The 24,048-nt window shown below is 46.2% G+C and overlaps 1 protein-coding gene across 1 annotated transcript; it reads left to right on the top strand.

Annotated features, from left to right (window-relative positions):
• SEMA4F (ssemaphorin 4F) lies at positions 1-23,372 on the top strand. The gene is made up of 14 exons (XM_052649064.1): positions 1-148; positions 2,990-3,141; positions 3,771-3,830; positions 4,016-4,114; positions 9,150-9,243; positions 19,093-19,212; positions 19,308-19,459; positions 20,016-20,194; positions 20,430-20,577; positions 20,689-20,911; positions 21,051-21,160; positions 21,275-21,435; positions 22,413-22,471; positions 22,694-23,372. Exons 1-14 carry the CDS (start codon positions 1-3, stop codon positions 23,302-23,304), a joined length of 2,316 nt encoding a protein of 771 aa, XP_052505024.1. The 3' UTR covers positions 23,305-23,372.
• Positions 23,373-24,048: the final 676 nt, after the last annotated feature.

Below are 24,048 nucleotides of genomic sequence, written 5' to 3'. Positions count from 1 at the left end.
ATGACGGGCTCTGTCGCGCGGCTCCTCCCGCGCCTGCGGCCCTCCCGGACCTCGCCCTTATTTCTGCTGTTGCTGCTGGCGTTGCTGAGAGGCCCAGTGTGTGGCCGCGTCCCACATTCGGTCCCCAGGATCTCGCTTCCTATCTCCGGTAAGGCGCGGGCGCCCTCGCCCTTAGCCCTTGGCTCCCGGCCCAGATCCCGCCTGCAGGTACCCAAACCCACTTGCCGGTCTCACCCGGGCAGCACCCCGCGCCCCCACAGCTCGGTCCACGGCTTCCTTCGCTGCCCGTGCCTCGCCCGAATGCTGGCGGGACCCCCACGTGGTGCCGCTCCACCCGACCGGGCGACTGGGCTCCTACGACACGCCCAGGCGGCTCCCGCTCTCCCTTATTTATGCAGCCTCCTCTCACAGTGTAGACGCAGACACCGAGGCCTGGGGAGGGGAATGGGGGTTGCCGGAGACTGTCCATTTCCAAGTTTCCTCTCTTATTCCCTTCTTCCTCACATGCACTTGTTTCCATCATGCTAGCCTGAAGACCATCCTGCTATCAAACCCATCGATCTTTCACACTACTCCAAACACCCATCCTTCTGATTGCCAGCTAAGCATTTACATCTGGCCGCTTCTCAAGTTCATTCCCTAATCCTCAGTTCTAACCTCCTCGGAGCCTTTTGTCCGACTCATGGCCTTAATATCCCTAACCCACTTGCAGCCCTTTCATCTCTGACACCAACTCCTGGTCTCCCATTATGTGATCCAACATAACCCTCCTAACTTCCTCAGTGTTCCTCTATCCATGCCCTACATTGAGTGCTGGGAAACGATTCAATGAGTTGATTTAAAATTCTGTTTAAATGGTTTTTAAAATCTTCAGAAGGGAAAAAAGGAGGAGGGAGATGTCCTTTCAAAAGATGTGAAAGTAGCCAAGGGATGCCATGAGGCTAAAGGTGGTCACTGGAGTGATTTAAAGACATTAAAGCCTCTTTGCCAAGTTGGGCGTGAGTGTAGCCATTAACCTAGTGTTTTTCGCAGTGGGCCCTGAGCGTTAGCACCTTGTACAGACAGAACCAGTGAAGCCAAGAGTACAACCTGTTGGGAAAAACTCACAACCGGGTAATAGAGTTTTCTAAATTACTGTGTCATTTCAGACCAGTAACATATAGGGATGCTATGAATCCAGAAGACAAAGTTGTGATCAGAGCCTAGGTTTCAGTTTCTATTGGAGCAATAGCCACAGCATGGCATTGAGGTTGCCAGGTTGGGTGCATATCCAGGAATCCATATGACAAGCCGAGGCAGAGTTGGGGATCTGAGGGTGGTTGGGTGATCTGGGGCTAATAGTAAGCATGGGAGAGTAGGCAGGATACAGCACAGACATGAGTACCGGTATGGGAGGATGGGGTGGGTGGGGCTCCAGTCAGCACATATAAGCCTGCATGGCCATTCTACCAGTCTTGAAGATAGCTGAGCAGATGAAGCAGGTAGAGCAGAGCTGTATTAATTCAGGGCCCCAGAGCCAGGGATTGAGCGAAGAAGGTAAAGTCATCTTATTTGTTATAATCTTTAAATAGATCAGGGTTTTAAAATTAATTAATTATCTACTTTATTTTTTGATTGCACTGGGTCTTTGTCGCTGTGTGTGGGCTTTCACTAGTTAAAGCGAGTAAGGGTTACTCTTTGTTGCGGTGCATGGTCTTCTCGTTGTGGTGGCTTCTCTTGTTGTGGAGCACAGACTCTAGGGCCTGTGGGCTTCAGGATTTGTGCATGGGGCTTAATTGCTCCATGGCACGTGGAATCTTCCTGGACCAGGGATCAAACCTGGGTCCCCTGCATTGGTAGGTGGATTCTTATCCACTGGACCACCAGGGAAGTCCTAGATCAGAGTTTTGAATGCTGATACGTGTTTAGATTTGGCCCAAACAGAACACATGCTTAAGGGTGGAAGGAAGGAACAATTTGTGAAATACGTAGTGTGTGTCAGATGCCTCCATGTAGGTTATCTCGTTTGATTCCCAACAACACTGGATGGTGGTGTTCACAGATGAGCAAAGTGATGCTCAGAGCGGGCAGGTAACATACTCAAGATCAGACACCTGGTAAGCAAAAGAGCCACGTTTAAGCTTGGGCTGAAACTGTGGTTAGAATGTATTTCCGAAGCACATTCTCTTCTTGTCCATGCTACTGTCTACTTCTTTGGGTAGAATCAGGTTGGGATCAAGGGTGGTGGGAGAGAGAGGAAATAGTCTACTAATGTGTTGGTAAGAAGAGTGAGACATTTCCCTTCTAAGTAAAAAGAAGTTACTGTTAAGTAACAATAGTTTGCACCTGACTCACTGGAAAAGACTGATGGTAAGAAAGATTGAAGGCAAGAGAAGAAGGAGGAGGAGGAGGAGAGGGCGGCAGAGAATGAGATCGTTGGAGAGCATCACTGATTCAGTGGACAGGAACTTAGGTGCGCTCTGGGAGACGGTGAGGGACAGAGAGGCCTGGAGTGCTGCAGTCCATGCAGTGGCAGAATTGACTTAGCGACTGAATGACAATTAAGTAATTATTTTTTAAAAAAAGGAGATTTAGAGAGGAAAGTACTCATACCTTCTAAGGGTATTTTCAATTATGTATCATGTTGCTATGAATGGAAATAAATATTGGGTTGGCCAAAAAGTTCATTTGGGTTTTTCATAACCAGCTTATGGGAACCCGAATGAACTTTTTGGCCAACCCAATATTAAATAGACTTAATATTTTATGCTGTTTTAACAAACTGTTTTATAGAAAAAGCATACTTTATTGTGTGCCTCATCAGTTATCTGTCCCTGAGGAAATTAGATGGTGGGCCTATCAAGGCTTTGTTTTAGTCCTTAAGGCTGCTAAATAAATGGTTCTTGGAAGAAAGCAAAAAATTGGCCCCTTTGGCTTTGCTCCTGTGGACCTAACTGTTATGAAATGATGGCTGATATCGCATTTCACTCTCATTCGCTGTTCCTGCTAGAGGCTGACTCCTATCTCACCCGGTTCACCGTCCCTCAGACATACAATTACTCAGTTCTCCTTGTGGATCCTGCTTCTCACATGCTTTATGTCGGCGCCCGGGACACGATCTTCGCTGTATCCCTGCCCTTTTCAGGGGAGAGACCTCGAAGGGTGAGAGATGAGAGTGGGGAGGACCTCAGATTCCAGAGCATGTGATTGGGTCCTTGGTTTTATGGCATATGAGGGAGGGTACTGTGGTAGGAGGGGGAATGCTGGGTGAAAAAGAATAAGGGTAGATAATCAACTTCATTGTTTCAGCTGAGGGTAACTGGGGGGATCATGGTGACTGCAGAGACTAGGACGGAGGTTCATGATGATGCGGAGGAGACCACAGTGACCAGGGTTCAGGTGGCAGCGGGCAGAGGAATCATTAACATCACATTGCTCTAGAGCAATAGCTTTCAGACTTTTTCGATCATCCCTTAGTAAGAAATATCTGGTACATTTTGACCCAGTGCACAAAGTATGTACTGAAAGAAAACTTTTGAAACAATATTTACTCTCCTACATGTGGTACATTCTGATGTATTCTATTTCATTAGAAATAATGTTGGTTGAGATCTCACTGCTCATTGATGGGTGGAGACCTCCAGTGTGAAAAGCAGTGCTCTGTGGTTGGGAGAGGGGGTTCTGTCTCTGAAGTTCCCAAGTTGATGGAGGTTGTGGAATTGTGTCACCTACCCTGATTTGGGAGGGATTTGGGTGAGAATGTGGGGGAAATGGTCACTCTTCCTTTCTAGATTGACTGGATGGTACCTGAGGCCCACAGAGAGAACTGTAGGAAGAAAGGCAAGAAGGAGGTAGGTATAAATCCAGGCCCTGTCCTGGGTGTCAGCTGAGGCCTTGGTCCAGCCCTCCATAATGCTCCCATCCCAGTGGACCCAGGCAAGGACTCTAACACCGTACCCAGAGCTGCATATAACTGTCCTAACCCTCCCTTTCCTTGTACCTGCTGCTTCTGATTCTAACCATCTCTGACCCCTAGGACGAATGTCACAATTTTGTCCAGATTCTCGCCATTGCCAATGCCTCTCACCTCCTCACTTGTGGCACCTTCGCTTTTGATCCGAAGTGCGGGGTTATTGTGAGTGACAGGGGTGGGCGGATGGGAGGGGTCTTCTGTGATCCACTGTGGCAGGGGTCATGGTTAAGGCAGCCCTTGTGCATGATAAACCTTGTGGGTGAAGGATGCCGTCATAGGGTAGAGCCTTTGTCCACCGAAGGAGGGTTTGAAAGGGAGGGGGAGAGAGGTTGTCTGTAGAAGGTGAGGAATACGAAGCGTAAGGAGGGACGTAGTGGGATGGTAAAGGAAGTGAGGATGCTAGCTGGGCTGAGGGGAGGAACTTCAGAGGTCAGTAATTCACAGTTTCCTTGCCCTGTGCCTGCTTTGTCCAGGTAACCTGGGTCCGTTTCTCAAACACCACTGTCTGTACCCGTGTCTTCCTCCCATGGCATGTAATTGACTTTCACCACTTTCTCCCACCTCCACTGTCAACCTTTTTCCGTGCGGGCTGTGACTCTTTGCTCTCACGGCTTCTGAGGTCACTGCCCACTAATGTAGTACATGTTGGCCTCATACTCTGGATCTTGCCTTCAAGGTGGGCACTCTGTCAATGATGTTTTCTTTTAATCCTCTTCATTGCTGCTAAAGCCCTGGGCATCTCCAACCGCAAACCCAGGCAGGCTTGGGACATGGATACCCCTAATAACATGTAGATTGGCCATGGCCTCAAAAGCACCTGGGGTTGGTGACATCTTAGGAAGGGTTTTAATGTTTTTGACCCTTCACCTTTTCCCATCAGTCACCTGGTAGTCAAGTACTGTTATTCTGGCAGCACACATTTGTGATCAGTCCCTGGAATGCGTCAAAAGCCTCAAATATCCTTCATATTACTGGACACTTTTTATCCCTTTCTGCTAGGGATAGGAGGGAGTGCAACAGTTCCCTTTCCTGACCACGGTCATTAATAGTAGATCTTGACTTGATCCTCTTGCAGTAGTCTTTGCCACATGGGTCTACTCAGCATATACCTTGAAACCTCTTTGTTAAACGTCACCCTTGTATTTTTGACTTAAGAATGTTCTAACTGTATATATTTGATGCCTTAGTCAGTCCCTCTGAGCTCTCCCTAGAGGGAGTTGGGCTTATGTTGAGTTATTTTCATCATGCTGGTGATAGGTTCCCTGTTGAGGTATGGCTAGTTCCCTCATCCTGGGAAGGTTTCCCAGTTCAGAATGATGTTGACAGTCTCTGTATCCCTTCAGGTAACATTGAGAGTCTAGTTTCCCTGCGGTTCTCATGAAGCTCCCCAAAGTGGCAGTGGCGCAGCCATTGCCATATTTGTCCTTTCCCAGTATATATAGGATCAGGGAGCCCACGGATGTGAATACCAGAGCCACGGTTTACAGATGGTGCAGTCGCTCCAAGCTGGTTGCACAGGGCCTTCTGTTCTTCTTTGGCTTTAATGGTTATTACATAAGTATCTAGACAGAAAATGTTCTGGACATACCTGTCAGGATTGGTGTGACTTGGACCCTTATCCTTTTTTTTTTCTTGAGGAATATCAGCAACCAAGAGTGAAGCTAGGGGCCTGTGGTCTGCACTCCTATGACTTTCAGCTCTTTTTCTGAACCCTCCTATCCAGCAAGCTCATGAAATGAAGAATCATCCTTTAATCAAGAGTTGTTTATAGGAAAATATAAGTCACAACTAGCAACTGTGCTAACTCTTCAAGCATCCCAAGACTGCTCTCTAGACCCCTTGAATGCTCTCTTCTGCTTTTACCTGTCTTATCCTGCTACCTGGCAGTCCCCATCTGCTTAAGCAATTTCTTGCCTTATCCTTAGTGCTGAACTTCTCATGTCCCAGATGGATGACTTTGAGACTGTGTATAACTATTATCTGAGAGCTTTGACTAGCTGATCCAGCCATAACAACTTGCTCAGAGTTGATTGCTCAGAAGAATGAAGGTTATTACAAAAGGAAGCATAGGACCTGCCAGCTCTAAAAATGCGGAGTGCTGCCCTTCAGTGACAGCTCATTAGACATGGAGGAAAATATTTTAATTTGTTTTGTTGAGAGAGCTCCAGTGATTAACAAAGATAAATTTTAGACTTAAAAAAGCAGCACCAACATCAGTGAGAAGAATTGCAATTTAACTGAGTGCCTACTCTGTTCAGGCTTGGTGCTAGATACTTGCATTCACAGATGAGGTTAATTCTTATCACCATATCATGATATTTATTTATTATGATAGTGATAGCACATCATGATAGTATTTATTTCCAATTTACATGAATGAAACAGAAGTTCCCAAAAGTTAGGTAAAATTCAGAGATAATGCTGGCCAAGGCACAGCCAAAATTCAAACCCAGGGTTTGTCTGGCTCAGCTCCACTACCCTGTCCTTCTAATCTAGCCTGCACCCTAAGAGGAGACCTTAGGTGGCTTCAGTCTTATGTGACATTTGATTTGTTTCAGGTAACAGGGACCACCTCCCCTCTATCCCTCACTCCTAATCTTTTAGGAAAGGTCCTTTATATGCCTTGCATTCTTGTTGGCCAAAGTCAAAGGATGGGTTCCAGCCCCACAGATTAATGAGAGCCTGCCTACGTAGCTCTGGCTTTCAACTTGAGAGACTTGCCTTCATCCCAACTGATGCTGATAAGACTGCCAACTGACACATGATGACATAATGAAGAATCTCAACATTCAGATAATGTGGTACAGTGGTTTTATCCTTTTAGACCCTAATGAAATGTCACCTTGAACATACAGTAATCATAACCTATGTAGTCAATAGGCTCAGTTACTCAAAGGCTATAAACCTACATACTATAATGATGCCATTTGGGAAAACTGGAAGAAGATGAGTTTTTGACATGTTGAGTTTTAATAGATCATCTTTGTAAGTCCAGCAGTCAAGTGCAAATATGGACTAGAGTTTGGAAGACATCAGGCTTTAGAGAGGGGAATGATTCGCACAGGAAGTCTGGGCAGAAATGTGAAAAATTAATGAGATCTTGAAGGAAATATGTGAAAATGACTAAGGATACACGATTAGAGGCTTAGAAAGCAGAGAACCAACCAAAGGAGACAGACAACCGATAGGAGGAGGGGCTCCAGGAGGCAGAATTTCAAGGGAGTCAAGAAGTAGAATATTTCAAGAAAGGGAGTAAATCGGAAGTATTCAGTAGTGCAAAAAGATCAAAGAGAATGAGAACTGAGAAAAGGCTGATCCTTTTAAAGTCCTTGGTGAAATGTAAGGGTGTAGTTTCAGGAATTATTTTCTAGGAATAAAAGGTGATCCAGGTTTGATTAGAAGTAGTAGTTTGGGATTGGAGAAGGCAATGGCAGCCCACTCCAATACTCTTGCCTGGAAAATCCCATGGACAGAGGAGCCTGGTAGGCTGCAGTCCATGGGGTCGCTAGGAGTCAGACACGACTGAGCGACTTCCCTTTCACTTTTCCCTTTCATGCATTGGAGAAGGAAATGGCAACCCACTCCAGTGTTCTTGCCTGGAGAACCCCAGGGACGGGGGAGCCTCGTGGGCTGCCGTGTATGGGGTCACACAGAGTCGGACACGACTGAAGTGACTTAGCAGCAGCAGCAGCAGCAGTAGTTTGGGATAAAGAGGCGATGGTGAGCCATTTTTTTTTGTCTTTCTCTGACTCAAGCATTTATCAAGCCAGTGACTAATAGTCTTGGAATATTAATCTGGGGTGGATATGGAGAGTAAATTAGGGGCAAGGCTAGGCAGTGTGGAGAAAAGGAGGCAATAAGACAGGCCAGAGCAGCACGTAATAACCCCATGTTCAGAGAGCCTAGACATCTTGGTAAGCTCTCATTGAACTGTCATCTTTCTCCTCAAGCTGCGATGTGCCCAGTGCCACACAGGGTAGGTGATTGTGCTTCTGTGGGGTCCTCTGTTCCAGAAGATTCTCGACCCAGTATTCCCGTGGACAGAAGAGTCTGGCAGATTATAGTCCGTAGGGTTGCAAGAGTCAGACATGAGCTAGTGACTAAACAAAGCAGCAGCAGTCCCCTTTGAGGGAACATCAGATAACACCTGATTTTAACAGACCTTTTTCAAGCCTCTCTCAGTAAAATAAAACCCTGTTTACCAACCGCAGCAAATAAGTGAGTAGTCAGAACGGGCCGGTGGTACACATATGCTCAGGGGACGTAGATCTGAGTTGCTACTCCCACTACCGTTACAGTAATTAGGCTCCAGCAGCATCATATGTCCATCCTGGTTTGTGAGCTAGATATATCGTGCTGGCACTTCATGTCATAACTGATTCCTAACTGGCCACATCTAACGTCCCTGCCAGTCCAGGTTGAAATCACCCCTGATTTTCATTTTTAGATGTTATCTTAAAGCCTCTCTTAGTGCTGGATGCTCAGCTAAGGGACTGTCTGACTGACTCTGTGCAACTCTTAGACCTCTTGCCCTCGCCTGAAACCCCCCAACCCAGGTCAGTCTCTGGAATCCCTGGATGAGGAAGAAACTTCCTCACCAAATCTTCAGGTTCTGACCTGAGCTTCAGGTCTTCATTGATTTTGCAGGTTCCCTTCCCTCCTGTCTATCCTTGATTCTGGTTCTGTTATTTGTTGGGTGGGATCAGGGGAAGGATGGCCCTTCTCTCTAGACCCCTGGGCTTCAGATGGTCCTATATCAACCTGTACTTTCCTTTATCCTTCTTAAGGGCTCCCGCCCTTGGGAGGCCTGCTTTCTTCCCTGGTTCTCCTTATCCTATAGCACGTCCTCCAGCCAGTTGTCAAGCTGGCAGTTCAGCAGCATTTCAGAGAGATCTACCTTTCAGTCCCTCATTTTCTTCTAGTGCCATCCTAGGTATTCCTTCATTAGAGCATGTGGGTGTCAGGTTCTGTGGGAACTGAGGGAAGAGGAATAAACTGATGAAAAGAGGGATGGGAGCAATAGGGAATACAGGAATGGGCGGTGGAATCAGGAAAAGCAGACTGGGAGTACAGGGATGGTAGTGGGGGAATGAGAGATGAATGGGAATTGGGTTTTTTCTTCATCTGACCGTCTTTGTAATTCTCACTGCGAACTTCCCCATGACCTCTAAACCAATTGCCCCCTTCTGGTCTGTAGGATGTGTCCAGTTTCCAGCAGGTTGAAAGAATTGAGAGTGGCCGGGGGAAATGTCCTTTTGAGCCAGCTCAGCGGTCAGCAGCTGTGATGGCTGGTGAGTGGGGAGAGACCAGCACCTGTGACTTCTTGCTATAATCGCCTCCTTCCCCACCCTGCTGTTTGAATTTCTGTGTCCTTTCTTTTCTTTCCTTGGAATGTCTATTATCCCCACATCTCTTTCTAGCTTTTCCTGTTCTTCCCAGAGTGCTTGTGTCTTGCTTTTCCCCACAGACTGCCATTTCCCTTGCTTTTCTCTAGAGAATGTGTCTGCTCTTCACAGTAGACTGTGAACGTTTCCTTTGTTACCCTTATTTCTTTTAGTCATTTTTTCCTCAGTAGAAGAGGAATCTACTACAATGCATATTATAATGAGTTTGCAAAAAAGTATAAAGGACATAAGAAATCTTTTAGAACAGCACAGTTCAAAAGAACTTTGTGTGATGATGGAATTGTTCTGTATCTTCGCTGTCTAATATGGTAGCCACCGGCTACATGGGCTGTTGAGCCCTTGAAATGTGACTAGTGCAACTGAAGGGAAGAATATTAAATTCTATGTAATTGTGATTTAAATGTAAATAGCCATTCATACCTAGTGAGTACCATATTAACAGAGTTCTAGAGTATTTCTACTCTGAAAACCACGCTAGTATTTTAGGGTATTTCCTTTTAGCCTTTTTATGTCCACACACATATATACTCATGCATGTATATTTTGCTGGCCAGTGCTTTGTTGCTCAGAAGAATCAGTACTACTACTACTACTACTAAGTCGCTTCAGTCGTGTCCGACTCTGTGCGACCCCATAGACGGCAGCCCACCAGGCTCCTCCGTCCCTGGGATTCTCCAGGCAAGAACACTGGAGTGGGTTGCCATTTCCTTCTCCAATGCATGAAAGTGAAAAGTGAAAGTAAAGTCGCTCAATCGTGTCCGACTTGTAGCGACCCCATGGACTACAGCCTACCAGGCTCCTCTGCCCATGGGGTTTTCCAGGCCAGAGTACTGGAGTGGGTTGCCATTGCCTTCTCCGGGAAGAATCAGTAATGACTATTAAATAAATTTCTTCTGTTACTTCCTTTGAACAAGTTATACGTATACAGTTGCTCAAGTGTTGAATGGTTCTATCACAGATTATACCTAAGCTTTTCTGGAGAATGACTAATTCTTTGGTAGCCACAAAGTAAACAGTTTGTATGCCGCATAGCCTGTATATTAGGTTAGACTGCTCCACAAACACTCTGCAAATTCAGTGAGAACACAACCATTTTTCTCATGATAGTTTAAGACAAGCAGAAATTTTATGAGTGTGTGTATTATGAAACTTTAAAATGTCATGCTGCATGGACATAAATTTGAATATTGTCACGTGACTTTATAACATAGGCATTTCTATATAATTTAAAAATTCTTTGTGAAGAAAAATTTTAATGATATTATCTTACTCAACCTGTGAGCATATGCTGATTTAACAATTCCAGATCATTTATATGAACTTATTCTCAAATTGATTTAGTTCAGTTCAAAGTTTTTACTATTGTCTATAACACCAAGGGCTTCCCTAGTGGATAAGTTGGTAAAGAATCTGCCTGCAGTGCGGGAGACCTGCGTTTGATCCCTGGGTTAGGACGATCCCCTGGCGAAGGAAGTGGTAACCCACTCTGGGATTCTTGCCTGGAAAATCCCATGGACGGAAGAGCCTGGTGGGCTACAGTCCATGGGGTCACAAAGAGTTGGACACGACTGAGCAACTAAACCATCACCACTGTAACACTGTAGTGAACCTTTTTGTACATAAATTTTTATCCTCATTTTAGATCGTCTCTTTAAGACTCCTGGAAATGGATTGCTATATTAAAGGGTGTGAATATTTTACAGCTCATTATCTGTTGCTAATTGAGTTTTTAGAAAGGGTATACCAGTTTACACCCTAAATCAGCGGTAAATGAGTTTTTTTCTCACATAAATTTCACTGTACTGTTTTGTTGTTATTAAATGTCTTCTTTTTTGCTGATTTGAGGCTAAAAATGGCACCTTGCTTTGATTTGTATTTCTTTGAATGTTAGTGAAGGTAAACATTTTTCATGTTTTAGTACTTGCTTTTATTTCTTCTTTGGCTAATCCTCTGCTCATGTTCTTGGGCCAATTTTCAGGTAAGGTATTAGTATTCCAATCTATATCTTTTCTTTTGTGATTATATATTTTAAGCTAAACCCTTCTTCAGTTAGAGAGCAGGTAAAATTTTCTTCTCAAATTTTTTCCCAAACATTTTAACTCTAATCTATTTGAAGTTTATTTTTCAAATAGCATGAGAATGGAGTCAAAATTGATTTTCCCCAACTAGCTAATCAGTTGACTTTTAGCATCATTCATCATACTGTTTTTTCTTTCTTCACTAAGGTTGCTGCAAACTTTATTATAAAATATCAGACAATTAAAATTTTTAACTATGAAAACTACTTATTCAAAATAAGCAAGCGCATTTGCTTGGAGTGTCTGCGTTGAGATGGCAATATAACCTTCGAAACTCCGCTGGGTCCCTGGCCTGATGGCTAGTGTGTGGTACAGAGCAGGAAGGAGTTGTATTACTTGTTTTTTTGTTTAAATTAATTTTTATTGAAGTATAGTTGATTTACAGGGTTGTGCTAGTTTCTACTGTACAGTGAAATGAATCAGCCATAGACATGTATCTGCTCCCTTTTGGACTCCCTTTCCCATTCAGGTCACCACAGTGCAGTAAGTAGAGTTCCCTCTGCTATATAGTATGTTCTCATTAGTTATCAATTTTATACATATTGTCAATAGTGTAGACAATTTACATTTTAATTTAAATATTGCACAGTATTTTATGAATAGCAAAAATTAGGTGTAAGATCTAGCATTAAGCTTTTTTCTTATGCATGACTTTATAAGAAAAGTCTTAAAAGCTATATACAAATTAAGTATGTCCCTCTGAAGTGCTGTATAGGGCTATGATGCAATTTTCTCTTGGTCTGATGTATGCCGATACTTAGCTGGGGCTTTTAATGCTGATCTATTGTGCCCTACTGTCTCTCTGCTTTGAAAATATTAAATCGCAGATAGAAGACAACAGCAACATTATTTAAGAATTAGAACCCAAATTCCCAGTTAGGAGTCATACAAATGTCTTTAAGGATAATAGAGGTATTTTGAAAGAAAAGTAAAAGCTCTTAGTAATGAAAGTATTAGACTATGATGGCAGGAGTGTTGCTTATTTTAAATTATAAAAATTGCAACATGCATTGTGGGAAATTGGGAAAATACGGAAATGTATAAAGAAGAAATTAAAAAGCTGATTGTAATTCAGTCGTCACCAGGGAACCACTATTATTATTTTGGAGTATCTTCTTTTATTCTGTGTGTGTACATGTATTATAAATATAATATGTGTACATTTATAATAAATTGGAATTATGTATATTTCACTTAGTATTGTATACTGAGCATTTTATCATCGTAGAATTTATTTAATTATTCAAAATTTGATTTTTTTAGTGCTTGCATACTTTTTCATCCTATGAATATAGTACAATTATTTATTTCCATATAGTTATACATTCAGATTTTAAACTATTGCTTTTATAAATAATACTGTGTAAGGAATCCTTTTATATAAATTTTTATGTAAATCCTTTCAGTTCAGTTCAGTTCAGTCACTCAGTCATGTCTGACTCTTTGTGACCCCATGCTTCACATGAATCTAATTAGTTACATGGCTTCCCAGGTGGCTCAGTGGTAAAGAACCCACCTGTTAATGCAGGAGACTGGAGTTCGATCCCTGAGTCAGGAAGATCTCCTGGAGAAGGAAATGGCAACCCACTCCAGTATACATGCCTGGGAAATCCCATGGACAGAGGAGCTTGGTGGATACAATCTATGGGGTCACAAAAGAGTCAGACATGACTTGGCAACTAAACAACAGCAATTAATTACATTAGTCAATCCAAAAAGTAGGATTGCTGGGCCAAAGGATATAAAAAGATTTTATAGTACTCGATGGATTTGGCCACATTTGCTCTTCAGTTAGTCCTACCAGCAGTGATGAGAGGGTCTGTTTCATTACACCCTGTTAGCTATAATCAAAAATAGTTAATAAACATAAAACAGTGACTTTCTCCAGAGTCCAATTTGATGTTTTTGATTAGCATTTCTATTAGATCACAAGAGCTTTTCATGTGTTTACTGGTACTTGTATTTCTTTAGGAAAAAGTCTCAGAAATCTTATCTTCAAATTTGACATTTATCTGCACTGCACTGAGATAAAATTTTAAAAAAATGATCTCAATGTCTCTATTTGCACTATTCCTGTTTGGAAAAATGCAAATATTTTGACAGTAACATTCACATTAGCCTAAGATCGTCAGCAATTCCTTCTAGTCTTCTTTGCAGGGTCTGTCTTCTGTTCATCCTTTAAATGCTGGGGTTCCCAAGATCCTTTTCTCTTGTATTCTTTGTGATTGTGATCTCAGCCAGCCCTATGGATTCTGTTTCCACCAAATTCTGATGCCTCCCATATCCTCTCTGGAGCTACAGACCACATATCCAGCTACCTTCCAGACAGCTCCACTTAGATGTCCCACAGGAATCTCGGAATCAGCATGTCCCAAACCGAGCTCATCGTCTTCACTCACCTCCCCCAAACCTTCTCCACCAGTGTCCCCTTCCGTGAGTGCATTCGTGCCATCACGCACCAAGGTACCTAAGCTGGAGAAGGTGATTTGTCATCTTCGGCCCTCCCGGTCATATCTGGTAATAAACAGGGCTCTTACGAAGAAGAGCAGAAGGGAGTTTTGTTTTCTCTTGGGAACCCATCTCCTGTTTTTCTTCTCTCCTTTTGGTCTCATTGCATCTTTTGATTACTGCATCAGTCAAGGAGCCCTGTACGTGTTCCAGGTGTACTGGGCGCTGCCTGCATTTTGGGGTCAAGCTTATCTCTTAAATCCATGAGTGTGTGTACCCTGAGACTAGCATTCACACACCAAAACGAGATAGTTAGAGAAATCCTATATGGCCAGCAGAGGAAAAGGTAGGGTAAAAACCGCATCTCCAATGATCTATAATTATGTCCTGACTTGAACAAAAAGCTAGTATAATCCTTAGATAAGGAAATATAGAATATTAGGTCAATAGCAGTCTATCCTGGGCTTCTCAGGTGGTGCTAGTGGTAAAGAACTCACCTGCCAATGCAGGATATGCAAGGGATGCCAGTTCAGTCCCTGGGTTGGGAAGATCCCCTGGATGAGGGCATGGCAACCCGCTCCAGTATTCTTGCCTGGAGAATCCCATGGACAGAGGAACTTGTCAGGCTACAGTCCATAGGATTGCACAGAGTCGGACATGACTGAAGCCACTAAGTGCACATGTGCATGCGTGCGTGCATGCGTGCACACACACACACACATACACACACACACACACCCCAGCTGTCTACCCTGCAAAGCTCTGGCCATGAGAAGAAAACAGAGAGGAAGAAGGCAGGACAGGATATGTTTAAAGCCCTCTTTTTAAAGCCAATGAGTGATAATTCTTATTATAAACCTTCTTTAAAAGTGGGCATTTTGATACCAGAGTTAAAATTTGAATGCCTCGAGGGTATAGTGAAATATTCACTGCCATGGCTTGTATCCTAGTCTGTTGGTGTTGAGTTATTAACATATCTGGGAGGTCTGTGTTCACAGACTTTACCTCTGAGCAAGTAGAGACCTATTTCTGCACATAGCTGTCACCTTTCTTTGGCTGTGATTCTTCATCTTTGTGGTTTTTCAATCTTGTTTTACTCATATTTCCAAAACGACAGTATCTTAATTTGGGGGGAGATTTATAAAAATAAAAGATGCTAACTACAAAAAGCATTCAGTGAATACAAATCAATAGAGAGGAGAAAATAAAAATTATTTGTTATTTCATTAGTCAGAAACAAGCATCAGTAACACTGTACAGTTGTGACTCCTTCAATCTTTCCTGCTACTAAAGATATATATATATATATATATAATTTTTTTAAAATAGGGTTGAATTACACCTGGTGTTTTTTTCTGACCACCTTATTCACTGAATTCAGCACTTTGGGCATCACTCTGTGACATATCATCTTTTGCCAGTATCGTAGATGTATATTTTCATGTTTACTAGCGTGATCTGGTCAGCAATAATTTCCCAAACAATTTCTCAGGGATATTTTATTGTATGGACAGTACAATAGAATATTTGAAACGGACTGTTCCGGGAAATTCAGGGCATGGGATCCTGTGGACTCCTGTGGACTCCTGCCCCTGTGACTGCGAAGGCTGCTCTTCCTTTTCCTCTGTGTGGGTGTGACATTTGTGTTGCGAAACCCTCAGTATTCTTAGAACACCTGAAGCCCTGCTGCGCCCTCCCAAAGCGCCCGATCCCTCCTGCGGTCCCTCTGTGGCCCTCCGCTCTCCCACCCTGAGTGAGCGTGCTCTTCCGCAGTTCTAGGCTCCAGAGTTGCTGGCTGCCCCACTGATCCCTTAGAAAGTCTTGGGACTTCACCTCTGGCCACTGCATGGCTGTCTGTGGTCCTTTAATGTTTCCACAATATTTTCGACTGTTCTCCCTCAAACACATCAAGTTATGCTTCCAAAATATTTATAACTCTCTCTTTCACCACATCTCCCCCATTCTCAGGGTATCCATGACACAGCTTCTGTCAGAATTTTGGTTTTAAAGTGGTTGGTATACAATGCTTTTAGAAAAATTTTCATTCCAATTCTGGCTTCTGTATCAACTTCTCCCCCACCCCTACCCGCCCCGTCCCCCCCACCCCAGAACTACTGAAGATTTTTTTATTTGCTGCTCCTTAGCTGCCTGAAGCTATGGCCCAAATCTTATTTTCTCCCTTCTGAAACACTCCAGAAGGAAACGGGGTGCCATTTTATAGTTGTGGCCTCCTGCCTTAGGGCAATAAAGCAAGTGTATGGCCCTCGAAGGTTCGCAAGCTGCCGCAGCCGACGCATAGTGAGTGCCAGCCGTGCGCCAGGCCCCACCTGGGTTTCTCTGTTTATCTCATTTAACCTTTAAGCACTGCTCTGAGTAGGACTTCCCTGGTGGCTCAGATGGTAAAGAATCAGCCCGCAGTGCAGGAGACCTGGGTTCTAACCCTGGGTCAGGAAGATCCCCTGGAGAAGGGCATGGAAACACACTCCAGTATTCTTGCCTGGAGAATTCCATGGACAGAGGAGCCTGGTGAGCTACAGTCTATGGGATCGCAAAGAACTGGACACAACTGAGCGACTAACACTTTATTTTTACTTTATCTTACTGCTCTGTGTGGAAGGCGGTATTATTCATATTCTAATTTGAGGAACCTGAGGCTTAGGAAGGGTAATTTGCCCAAGTTCATACTACTAATAAGTATTCAGAGTTCAAACCCAACCCTTCCTGACTCTAAAATGCTTGGATTCCTTTCACAAGCTTGAGTGATAGTGTAGTCTCCCCTCCCACCTCCTGACCTCCCACCTTTTTTTTGCCCTGCATCAAGTGTTTTTAAGTTTAGCGGTTATCATTTCAGTGCCTGAGACATGCAGCTTCACAGGAGCATCTGTGAGCCTGGGTTGCAGGGCTTCCCTCAAGGTGGCCCTGCCCTCTGCTGCCTCCCTCAGCGTGCAGGACCCCGCGGCTCTTGCTGGGGTTTCTGGACACCAGCCTCCAGCACTCCAGCCTTGCTTGCTTCTCCAGCCTCCTCGACATGATCTTCTCAATTGCTCTCAAGTGGCTGTGCCCCAGGGTTTTCTTCTCCCTTTTTCCCTGGCTTTTAGGTTCACATAGTGACCTAAACATGACTCCCAGGTTGCCTGACTCTGGCCCTGTTGGCCACACCCTTCTGTTCGATTGCCTTCCAGTGGCTCCAACCAGATGTCCCGAAGGCATTTCAACCTTAGTGCATCCAAAAACTGAAATCGCCTCCTCTCAGGCCACCTCCTTTATGAGCCTTCCGTCATATCTTCACTTGGTTCATAATATCACCGTCTTCTATTGTCCATCTTATAGGTGGAAACCTTAGAGACATTGTCTCAGTACATTCTTTCATATCTCATACTCGATTTTCAAATTTTGTTAATGGGCTGTAACCTCAGAAATATCTCCCAAATCCAACCTCTTTCTTTCCTCTGCTGTGCCTTAGTCCTCCTTCAGGACTGTATGAAGGTCCTTTTTAAAAACGAATTAATTGTTTAATGGCTGCTCTGGGTTTTCCTTGCTGTGCGCAGACATGAGTTGTGGTGACTTCAGTGGCAGCAAGTGGCGGTATGCGGAATCTTTCTGGACCAGGGGTAGCACTTGCGTCCCCTGCATTGGCAGGCAGATTCTTAACCACTGGACCACCAGGGAAGTCCTCAATTGATTTTTATTGGAGTGTAGTCGCTTTACAATTTTGTATTAGTTTCTACTGTGAGAAGGCCCTTTTAATTAGCATTGTCTTCCTAAAAAACAAAACTATGTCACTCCTCCTCAAGAAAATCTCTGAGGTTTTGCCTTCACCTTTAGGATAAAGTCCACATTTTTCTGGTGATACAGAGAAGATTCATCACAACTGAGTGCCTATCACTGCACCTCTAGCAATCTCTGCTTACTTGCCCTGCACCCTGTGGGAGCTTCAGCCACAGGGAGTGCCCCACATCCCCAAACATGGCTTCCCCCCTTCCCCACTTGCCTGTCTTCTCCCTGAAGTCCTTCTGCCTGGCAAATTGCTCATTCTTCAGAGCCAGCTCAGACATGACCTCTGAGATGCTGTTCTCCTATTTAGATGTGGCTGGGTCCTCCTCTGTGCTCCCCAACACATCTAGGAGTCCACACCTGCTGGTATCTGGTTACATTGGTCTTCTAGACTCAACTGGGAATTCTTGGGGGAGCAGTGATGTTCTAAGCACCCAGTGCAGTGCCTCTCATGTAGTAGATGGTGAAGGAATGCTTCTCTGTTCTCTGCAGAGTCCCTGTAATCCTCAAAACTCCAGTAGGGGGTTTGTGACCTTCTTTCATCCCCTAAGTCGTTTTCTCCACTCTTGTCCGAGCCTTTGGCGGTGTTGCTCAGAGTGGCTATAGTTCTTATATTCAGCCCACAGAGCTGCACCTTCCATTTCTTCCCAGAATGCCTGTGATATCTACTTCTCCGATTCCCACCATCACTAGAGCACCTCTGCTCTGCCACTGAACCAGGAGGAAGGATCTGATTCCTCGTCGCTTCCTGTGGCTGGCTGTGAAATATCCAGAAACCCCTTGGGTTGGTGTTTTTCAAAGTGAGGTCTTGAGTTGCCCACACCATAGTAACTCGGCTTGTTGGAAACGTAGTCCTTGGGCTAACCCCCCACGCTACTGAGTGAGAATGGTGGGCCCCAGGTTTAGGAACCTGCATTTTGATCAGTTCCCTAAATGATGCTAGTGTACCCTAAAGTTGTGATTTGTTCCAGGGCAGCGTACGCCACTAATGCTCAGAAAGAACACTAGTTCATTGAGACACTCACCATAGTGGGAGAGCTCAGCAAGATGGGAACACGCTGCAGGGCAGACCTCTTCCTGGAAAGTTATCATGTAATTAGCATATTGCAGAACAGAAAAGTCATCAAAAATGACAACAACAAGAAAGAGACCAACAAAAAATCTTGATTTCCACAGGGATAGGTTTTATTCTTCTTTCTTATACATGAACATTCCAGCATTTTCCCCTTAACCCTGGTTCCTGTTACTGCCCTGGAACACTTTGTTTCTGTTTAAGTGAGATAATGCCCTCTGTGCTTAGCAGTGCCTGGCAGGCACATGGGTGCTCAGCCCCTGAGGGTTCTTGCCCCTGCTTTTACTCCCTCCTCTGCCCCTGTGACCCTTTCTGCAGGCTCCCTCGAGTCTGACGGCCCATCTTCTCGCTGTCACCCTGCAGGGGGCGCCCTCTACGCTGCCACTGTGAAGAACTACCTGGGGACGGAGCCGATCATCTCTCGGGCCGTGGGTCGAGCTGAGGACTGGGTCCGGACAGAGACCTTGCCATCCTGGCTTAACGGTGGGCAGAGGGGGGCTGCTCCGGGGGACAGAGTGGGGGGAGGCTGGGCGGCCCCAGGCTATGAACGTGGGATCTGAAGCCGCCGGTCTCCCCAGCCCCAGCCTTTGTTGCAGCCATGGCCTTGAGCCCAGCCGAGTGGGGGGATGAAGATGGAGACGATGAGATCTACTTCTTCTTTACGGAGATTTCCCGAGCGTTTGATTCCTACGAACGCATTAAAGTCCCGAGGGTGGCTCGTGTGTGCGCGGTGAGCCCCTGGTCCCAGATGTCTGCCTTGTTCTCTGCTCTGATTGTCCTCCCGTCTTTTCCTCGGGCCTCTGTCTTTGTGTCTCTCTTCCATCTCCTTTTCTGCTGGACCTTTACTACTTTTCTGGCAGCGTGAGGAATGTGGGAGAAAAGGCTCTGGCCTCTTTTACCCCATTATTACCCCGTGTGACACTGCAGTGTAGAGGTTAAAGGCGGGAACTGTTGACAAACAGACCTGGGTTCCAGTCCTTGCTACACTGCCTACTGCCTGTGTGACTCTGGGCGGGAACAGGTACTGTTCTGAGGACTAAAGGAAGCACCTTATGTGAAGCAGGTAGTGCAGCACTTTACACGTGTGCAATAAACGTGGTCACGCTCGTTACTGTGACCCTGCCCGCCCCATGTCACACTGTCCTCCTCAGTTACTCCCTCTCTGTCCTTGCATTTCTATGCATCTGTCTCCTTGACTGTGTCTGGGGGGAGTGTGTATCGGCCTCCACGGTCCTTCCCTAACGTTGGTCTTCTAAAGAGAACTTCCTATGTGCTTGTCATCCCAGGGCGATCTCGGGGGCCGGAAGACCCTCCAGCAGAGATGGACGACCTTTCTAAAGGCTGACCTGCTGTGTCCAGGGCCTGAGCATGGCCGGGCCTCGAGTGTCCTGCAGGACGTGGCCATTCTTCGACCTGACAGTGGAGCAGGGACCCCTGTCTTTTACGGCATCTTTTCCTCCCAGTGGTGAGGGGCTCCTGATATGGAGAGTTACAGGGTGGAAGATACCTGGGATTGGTTCAGTGTCAGTGCGGTCTCCTCCAGAGTGGGGTGGATTCTCCCTAGAACCCTGCTCCCTCTGCCCTGGGGCAGGCTACACAGCTCCCTGTGTGTTTCTCATGGGTCATCTCATTCGACGGGGGCTGAGTTGCCTCCCCCGAGTTCCTGCCAAATATCTGGCTCCAATCTGTGGCTCTTCCAGGGAAGGGGCTGCCATCTCTGCTGTCTGTTCCTTCCGACCCCAAGATATTCGGGCTGTGCTGAATGGTCCCTTCAGAGAGCTGAAACATGACTGCAACAGGGGACTGCCTGTCATGGACAATGACGTACCCCAGCCCAGGCCTGGAGAGGTGAGGGGGCTGAAGAACTGAATTGCCCCACTAGGACAAGAGTCCAGCTAAGCATCACGGACACTTCCTGGCCCCTGCGAAGCTTCGTCACGCGTTCTGTGTTCCCTCTAGTGCATCATCAACAACATGAAGCTCCAGCAGTTTGGCTCATCACTCTTCCTGCCTGACCGTGTGCTCACCTTCATCCGGGACCACCCACTCATGGACAGGCCAGTGTTTCCAGCTGATGGCCGCCCCCTCCTGGTCACGACCGATACAGCCTACCTCAGAGTTGTGGCCCACAGGGTGCCCAGCCTCTCAGGGAAAGAGTATGATGTGCTCTATCTGGGGACAGGTATGTTTAATAGCCAAGCAAGTTGCCCATCCAGTGCACACAGGCTGTGGCCAGAGAGGGTCCCCTGCATACAGGTAATCAGGGTCCCAGGCACAGGTACAGTTCTATTATGATGTCTCGCCCCTTGCCTGCTTCCTAGAGGATGGACACCTCCACCGAGCAGTGCAGATTGGAGCCCAGCTCAGTGTCCTTGAGGATCTGGCCTTATTCCCAGAGCCTCAGCCAGTTGAGAGTATGAAGTTATATCAAGTGAGTTGTAGATTTTGGCAAGTCTGGTGGGAAGACGTCTGAATGCAGAGACAGTTGGTGACCCTGAGGTCTGGGAGAGCTAGCACCTTCCTCTTGCTCACCCCCTTTCTGTAGAACTGGCTCCTGGTTGGCTCCCACACTGAGGTGACGCAAGTGAATACAGCCAACTGCGGCCGTCTGCAGAGCTGCTCAGAGTGCATTTTGGCCCGAGACCCTGCCTGTGCCTGGAGCGTTCGGCTAGCTGCGTGTGTGGCCCACCCTGGAGAGCATGGAGGGTGAGTGTGGCTATTACATTGCCTGGTGTCGCAGCTCTGGCCCAGCCATCCGTCTGAGTCTATTTCTCGTGGGTTAATGTTGCCCTGTGTGTGTGTGTGTGTGTGTGTGTGTGTGTGTGTGTGTGGTTTGTGTGCTCGTATCACTTGTGCGTCCATCTGTCAGCCCATACTAACTCATCCGTCTGTCCTCATCCCTGCTGGACCTGCCCTGCCTGTGGTTGACTTGCATGTTGCCATTTGCTTTTCAGTTTTCATTTTACAAGTGCTCTTAGAAGTGGTTTCACTCCCTCTTTCCTTCCTTGAAAAACGTTATCTTGTTGCCTTCTATGATTCTGCATTCTCCTGGTTTTCCTTCCTACCTCTCTCACCTATCTAGATGTCTGTCTTACTGGTTCTTTTTCCAGCTTGTTTCTGAACGCTAATACTCCCCTAGGTTTAATCCTTCTCTTTACACTTTTATGCACTTACAAGGTGATTTATTCCCATTGTATTCAGTACCGAGCGCTGGTGACAACCACAGAGGTGCCTTTAGCTGAGCTATTTTATGAAATAGACAGTCATCTCACTGATCCTAACAGGATTTTGATTAATTGTGATAGAAAAGAAGCTTTTCTCTTAACAGAAAAATCTTTTACCAGAGATTTCCAGAGAAATCTTGGGGTTGTGGACAACCAGCTGTACTTCTTGGAAGGCTCCTGTGTTTCTTTTAAAGTACCCCACCAAATGTCTTTCTGGCAGACCTCGTGCAGATTTAATTCTCTGTCGACTACTAGAAATATTTGTAGAATTTGTAGAAAATGTCATGCGTCTAAAAGGTATTGAGAAAAAGTTTAGGGATGAAGAGAATGTTGACTGATAATTCTAGAAGTGATTTATGAGATGACAGGAGGTGCAATTGGCAAGTGAATGTTCAGTGGTACCGAGGAGGGTAGAGGGGATGTTGACACTGAATTTATCAAGTGTTTTCTTCTTTATAGGCTGGTTCAAGACATAGAGTCAGCGGATGTCTCTTCTTTGTGTCCTGAAGAGCCTGGAGGTCTGTATGGTTTAGGGAAATATGGGTGGCTGGAAGGGCCTAGAAAGTAGTCCTTTTTGGACCTACTTTAAAACTTGTTTTCCGGAAGATATGGCAGCCTTACTGTCTTTGGGAATCCACTTTTTGGCTTTGTCCCCCAAGGCCCCTTCTCATATCACCCCACATTTCTGTCACCCCAAACCTACAGCTTCACCATCGTTTGTGCCTTTGCTTTCTCTCCAGAACACCCAGTGGTGTTTGAAGTTCCAGTGGCTGCAGCTGCACATGTGGTCTTGCCGTGTTCCCCGAGCTCAGCCTGGGCATCCTGCGTGTGGCGCCAGCCCAGCGGCGTGACTGCACTCCCCCGCCGGCAGGAGGGGCTAGAAGTGGTGATATCCCCAGGGGCCATGGGTGCTTATGCCTGTGAGTGTCGGGAGGGTGGGGCAGCCCGCGTGGTGGCTGCTTACAGCTTGGTGTGGGGCACCCCACGGGGCCCCTTGAGCCAGGCTCACACAGTAGGGGCTGGGCTAGCAGGCTTCTTCCTGGGAGTTCTTGCAGCATCCCTGACTCTCCTCCTGATTGGCCGGCATCAGCAGCGGCAGCGACAAAGGGAACTTCTGGCTAGAGACAAGGTGGGCTTGGACCTGGGGGTCCCTCCGTCTGGTACCACAAGCTACAGCCAGGATCCTCCCTCTCCCTCTCCTGAAGATGAGCGGCTGCCCCTGGCCCTGGCCAAGAGGGGCAGTGGCTTTGGTGGCTTCCCTCCACCCTTTCTACTTGATCCTTGTCCAAGCCCAGCCCACATTCGGCTAACTGGGGCTCCTCTAGCCACCTGTGATGAGACATCCATCTAGGGCCGGGCAAATAACCACCAGCACAGAGACATCCATCTAGGGCCGGGCAAATAAGCACCAGTGCATGAGTGACCCCTGGATGGAATGACCACTGGGATGCTGGGGGGTCAGTGGGCCTGGATTGTCACCATGGCCTCTGAGTTTTCTTTGTCCTTTGAATGGTCACGTCGACTTCCCTGTCTGCTCTCTCTGGGCCTGGACGGGTTCAGGGCCAGGCCTTTGCCTGATGCCCCTGAGAGATCAGAAATGCTGTTGCGGTGAATCAGGATTTTTCCTGCACTTGCCTGCTCAACCCTTGTGACCCCTTCAGCCCACTCTCTTCGGCTTGTTAGTTTGGCGCTTTGGCCCAGGACATCGCTGTTGCTTTCGGGTTGGGCCCTGGCCAGAAGGAGGAACCGTGGAAGTGTTTGGGGGCTCATGTGACTGACTCCTTTTGCTGATTCTTGAAATTTATGTGATTCTCTGTGGGGAATGCATGCTCCCCAAACTGCAACACGCAATCTCTGTCCTGAGATCTACCCCATCCCAGTTTTCCTTCTTCCATGAAAGAGCATGTGTAAATACATGGGTGTTCATAGATTACCTGGCCACACGTGCATGGATGACTGGCCCGATGCTCAGGTGTGTTCATGGGATGTTGAGAGGGTCAGGTTGGAGTAAGGGCAATGCCTACAGGACTTTAGACCCTGTAGCCAGTGAGGGAATGGCTCTCCTTTCTGAAGGAGAAAACCGCTGCCCTGTCTC

This window comes from Budorcas taxicolor, chromosome 11 (genome assembly GCF_023091745.1).
Source record: "Budorcas taxicolor isolate Tak-1 chromosome 11, Takin1.1, whole genome shotgun sequence".
Classification (NCBI taxonomy): domain Eukaryota; kingdom Metazoa; phylum Chordata; class Mammalia; order Artiodactyla; family Bovidae; genus Budorcas; species Budorcas taxicolor.
Note: the sequence above shows the minus strand (reverse complement) of the source record. Positions and strands in the feature narration are given on the sequence as shown.

What these genes read in the sequence shown, in the direction of transcription:
- SEMA4F (XM_052649064.1), top strand. Translation starts at nt 1, where the DNA reads ATGACGGGCTCTGTCGCGCGGCTCCTCCCGCGCCTGCGGCCCTCCCGG. An exon ending in TGTGCTCTATCTGGGGACAG is followed by an intron (nt 20,912 to 21,050) that starts GTATGTTTAATA and finishes CCTGCTTCCTAG; the next exon opens with AGGATGGACACCTCCACCGA. An exon ending in GTGTCCTGAAGAGCCTGGAG is followed by an intron (nt 22,472 to 22,693) that starts GTCTGTATGGTT and finishes CTTTCTCTCCAG; the next exon opens with AACACCCAGTGGTGTTTGAA.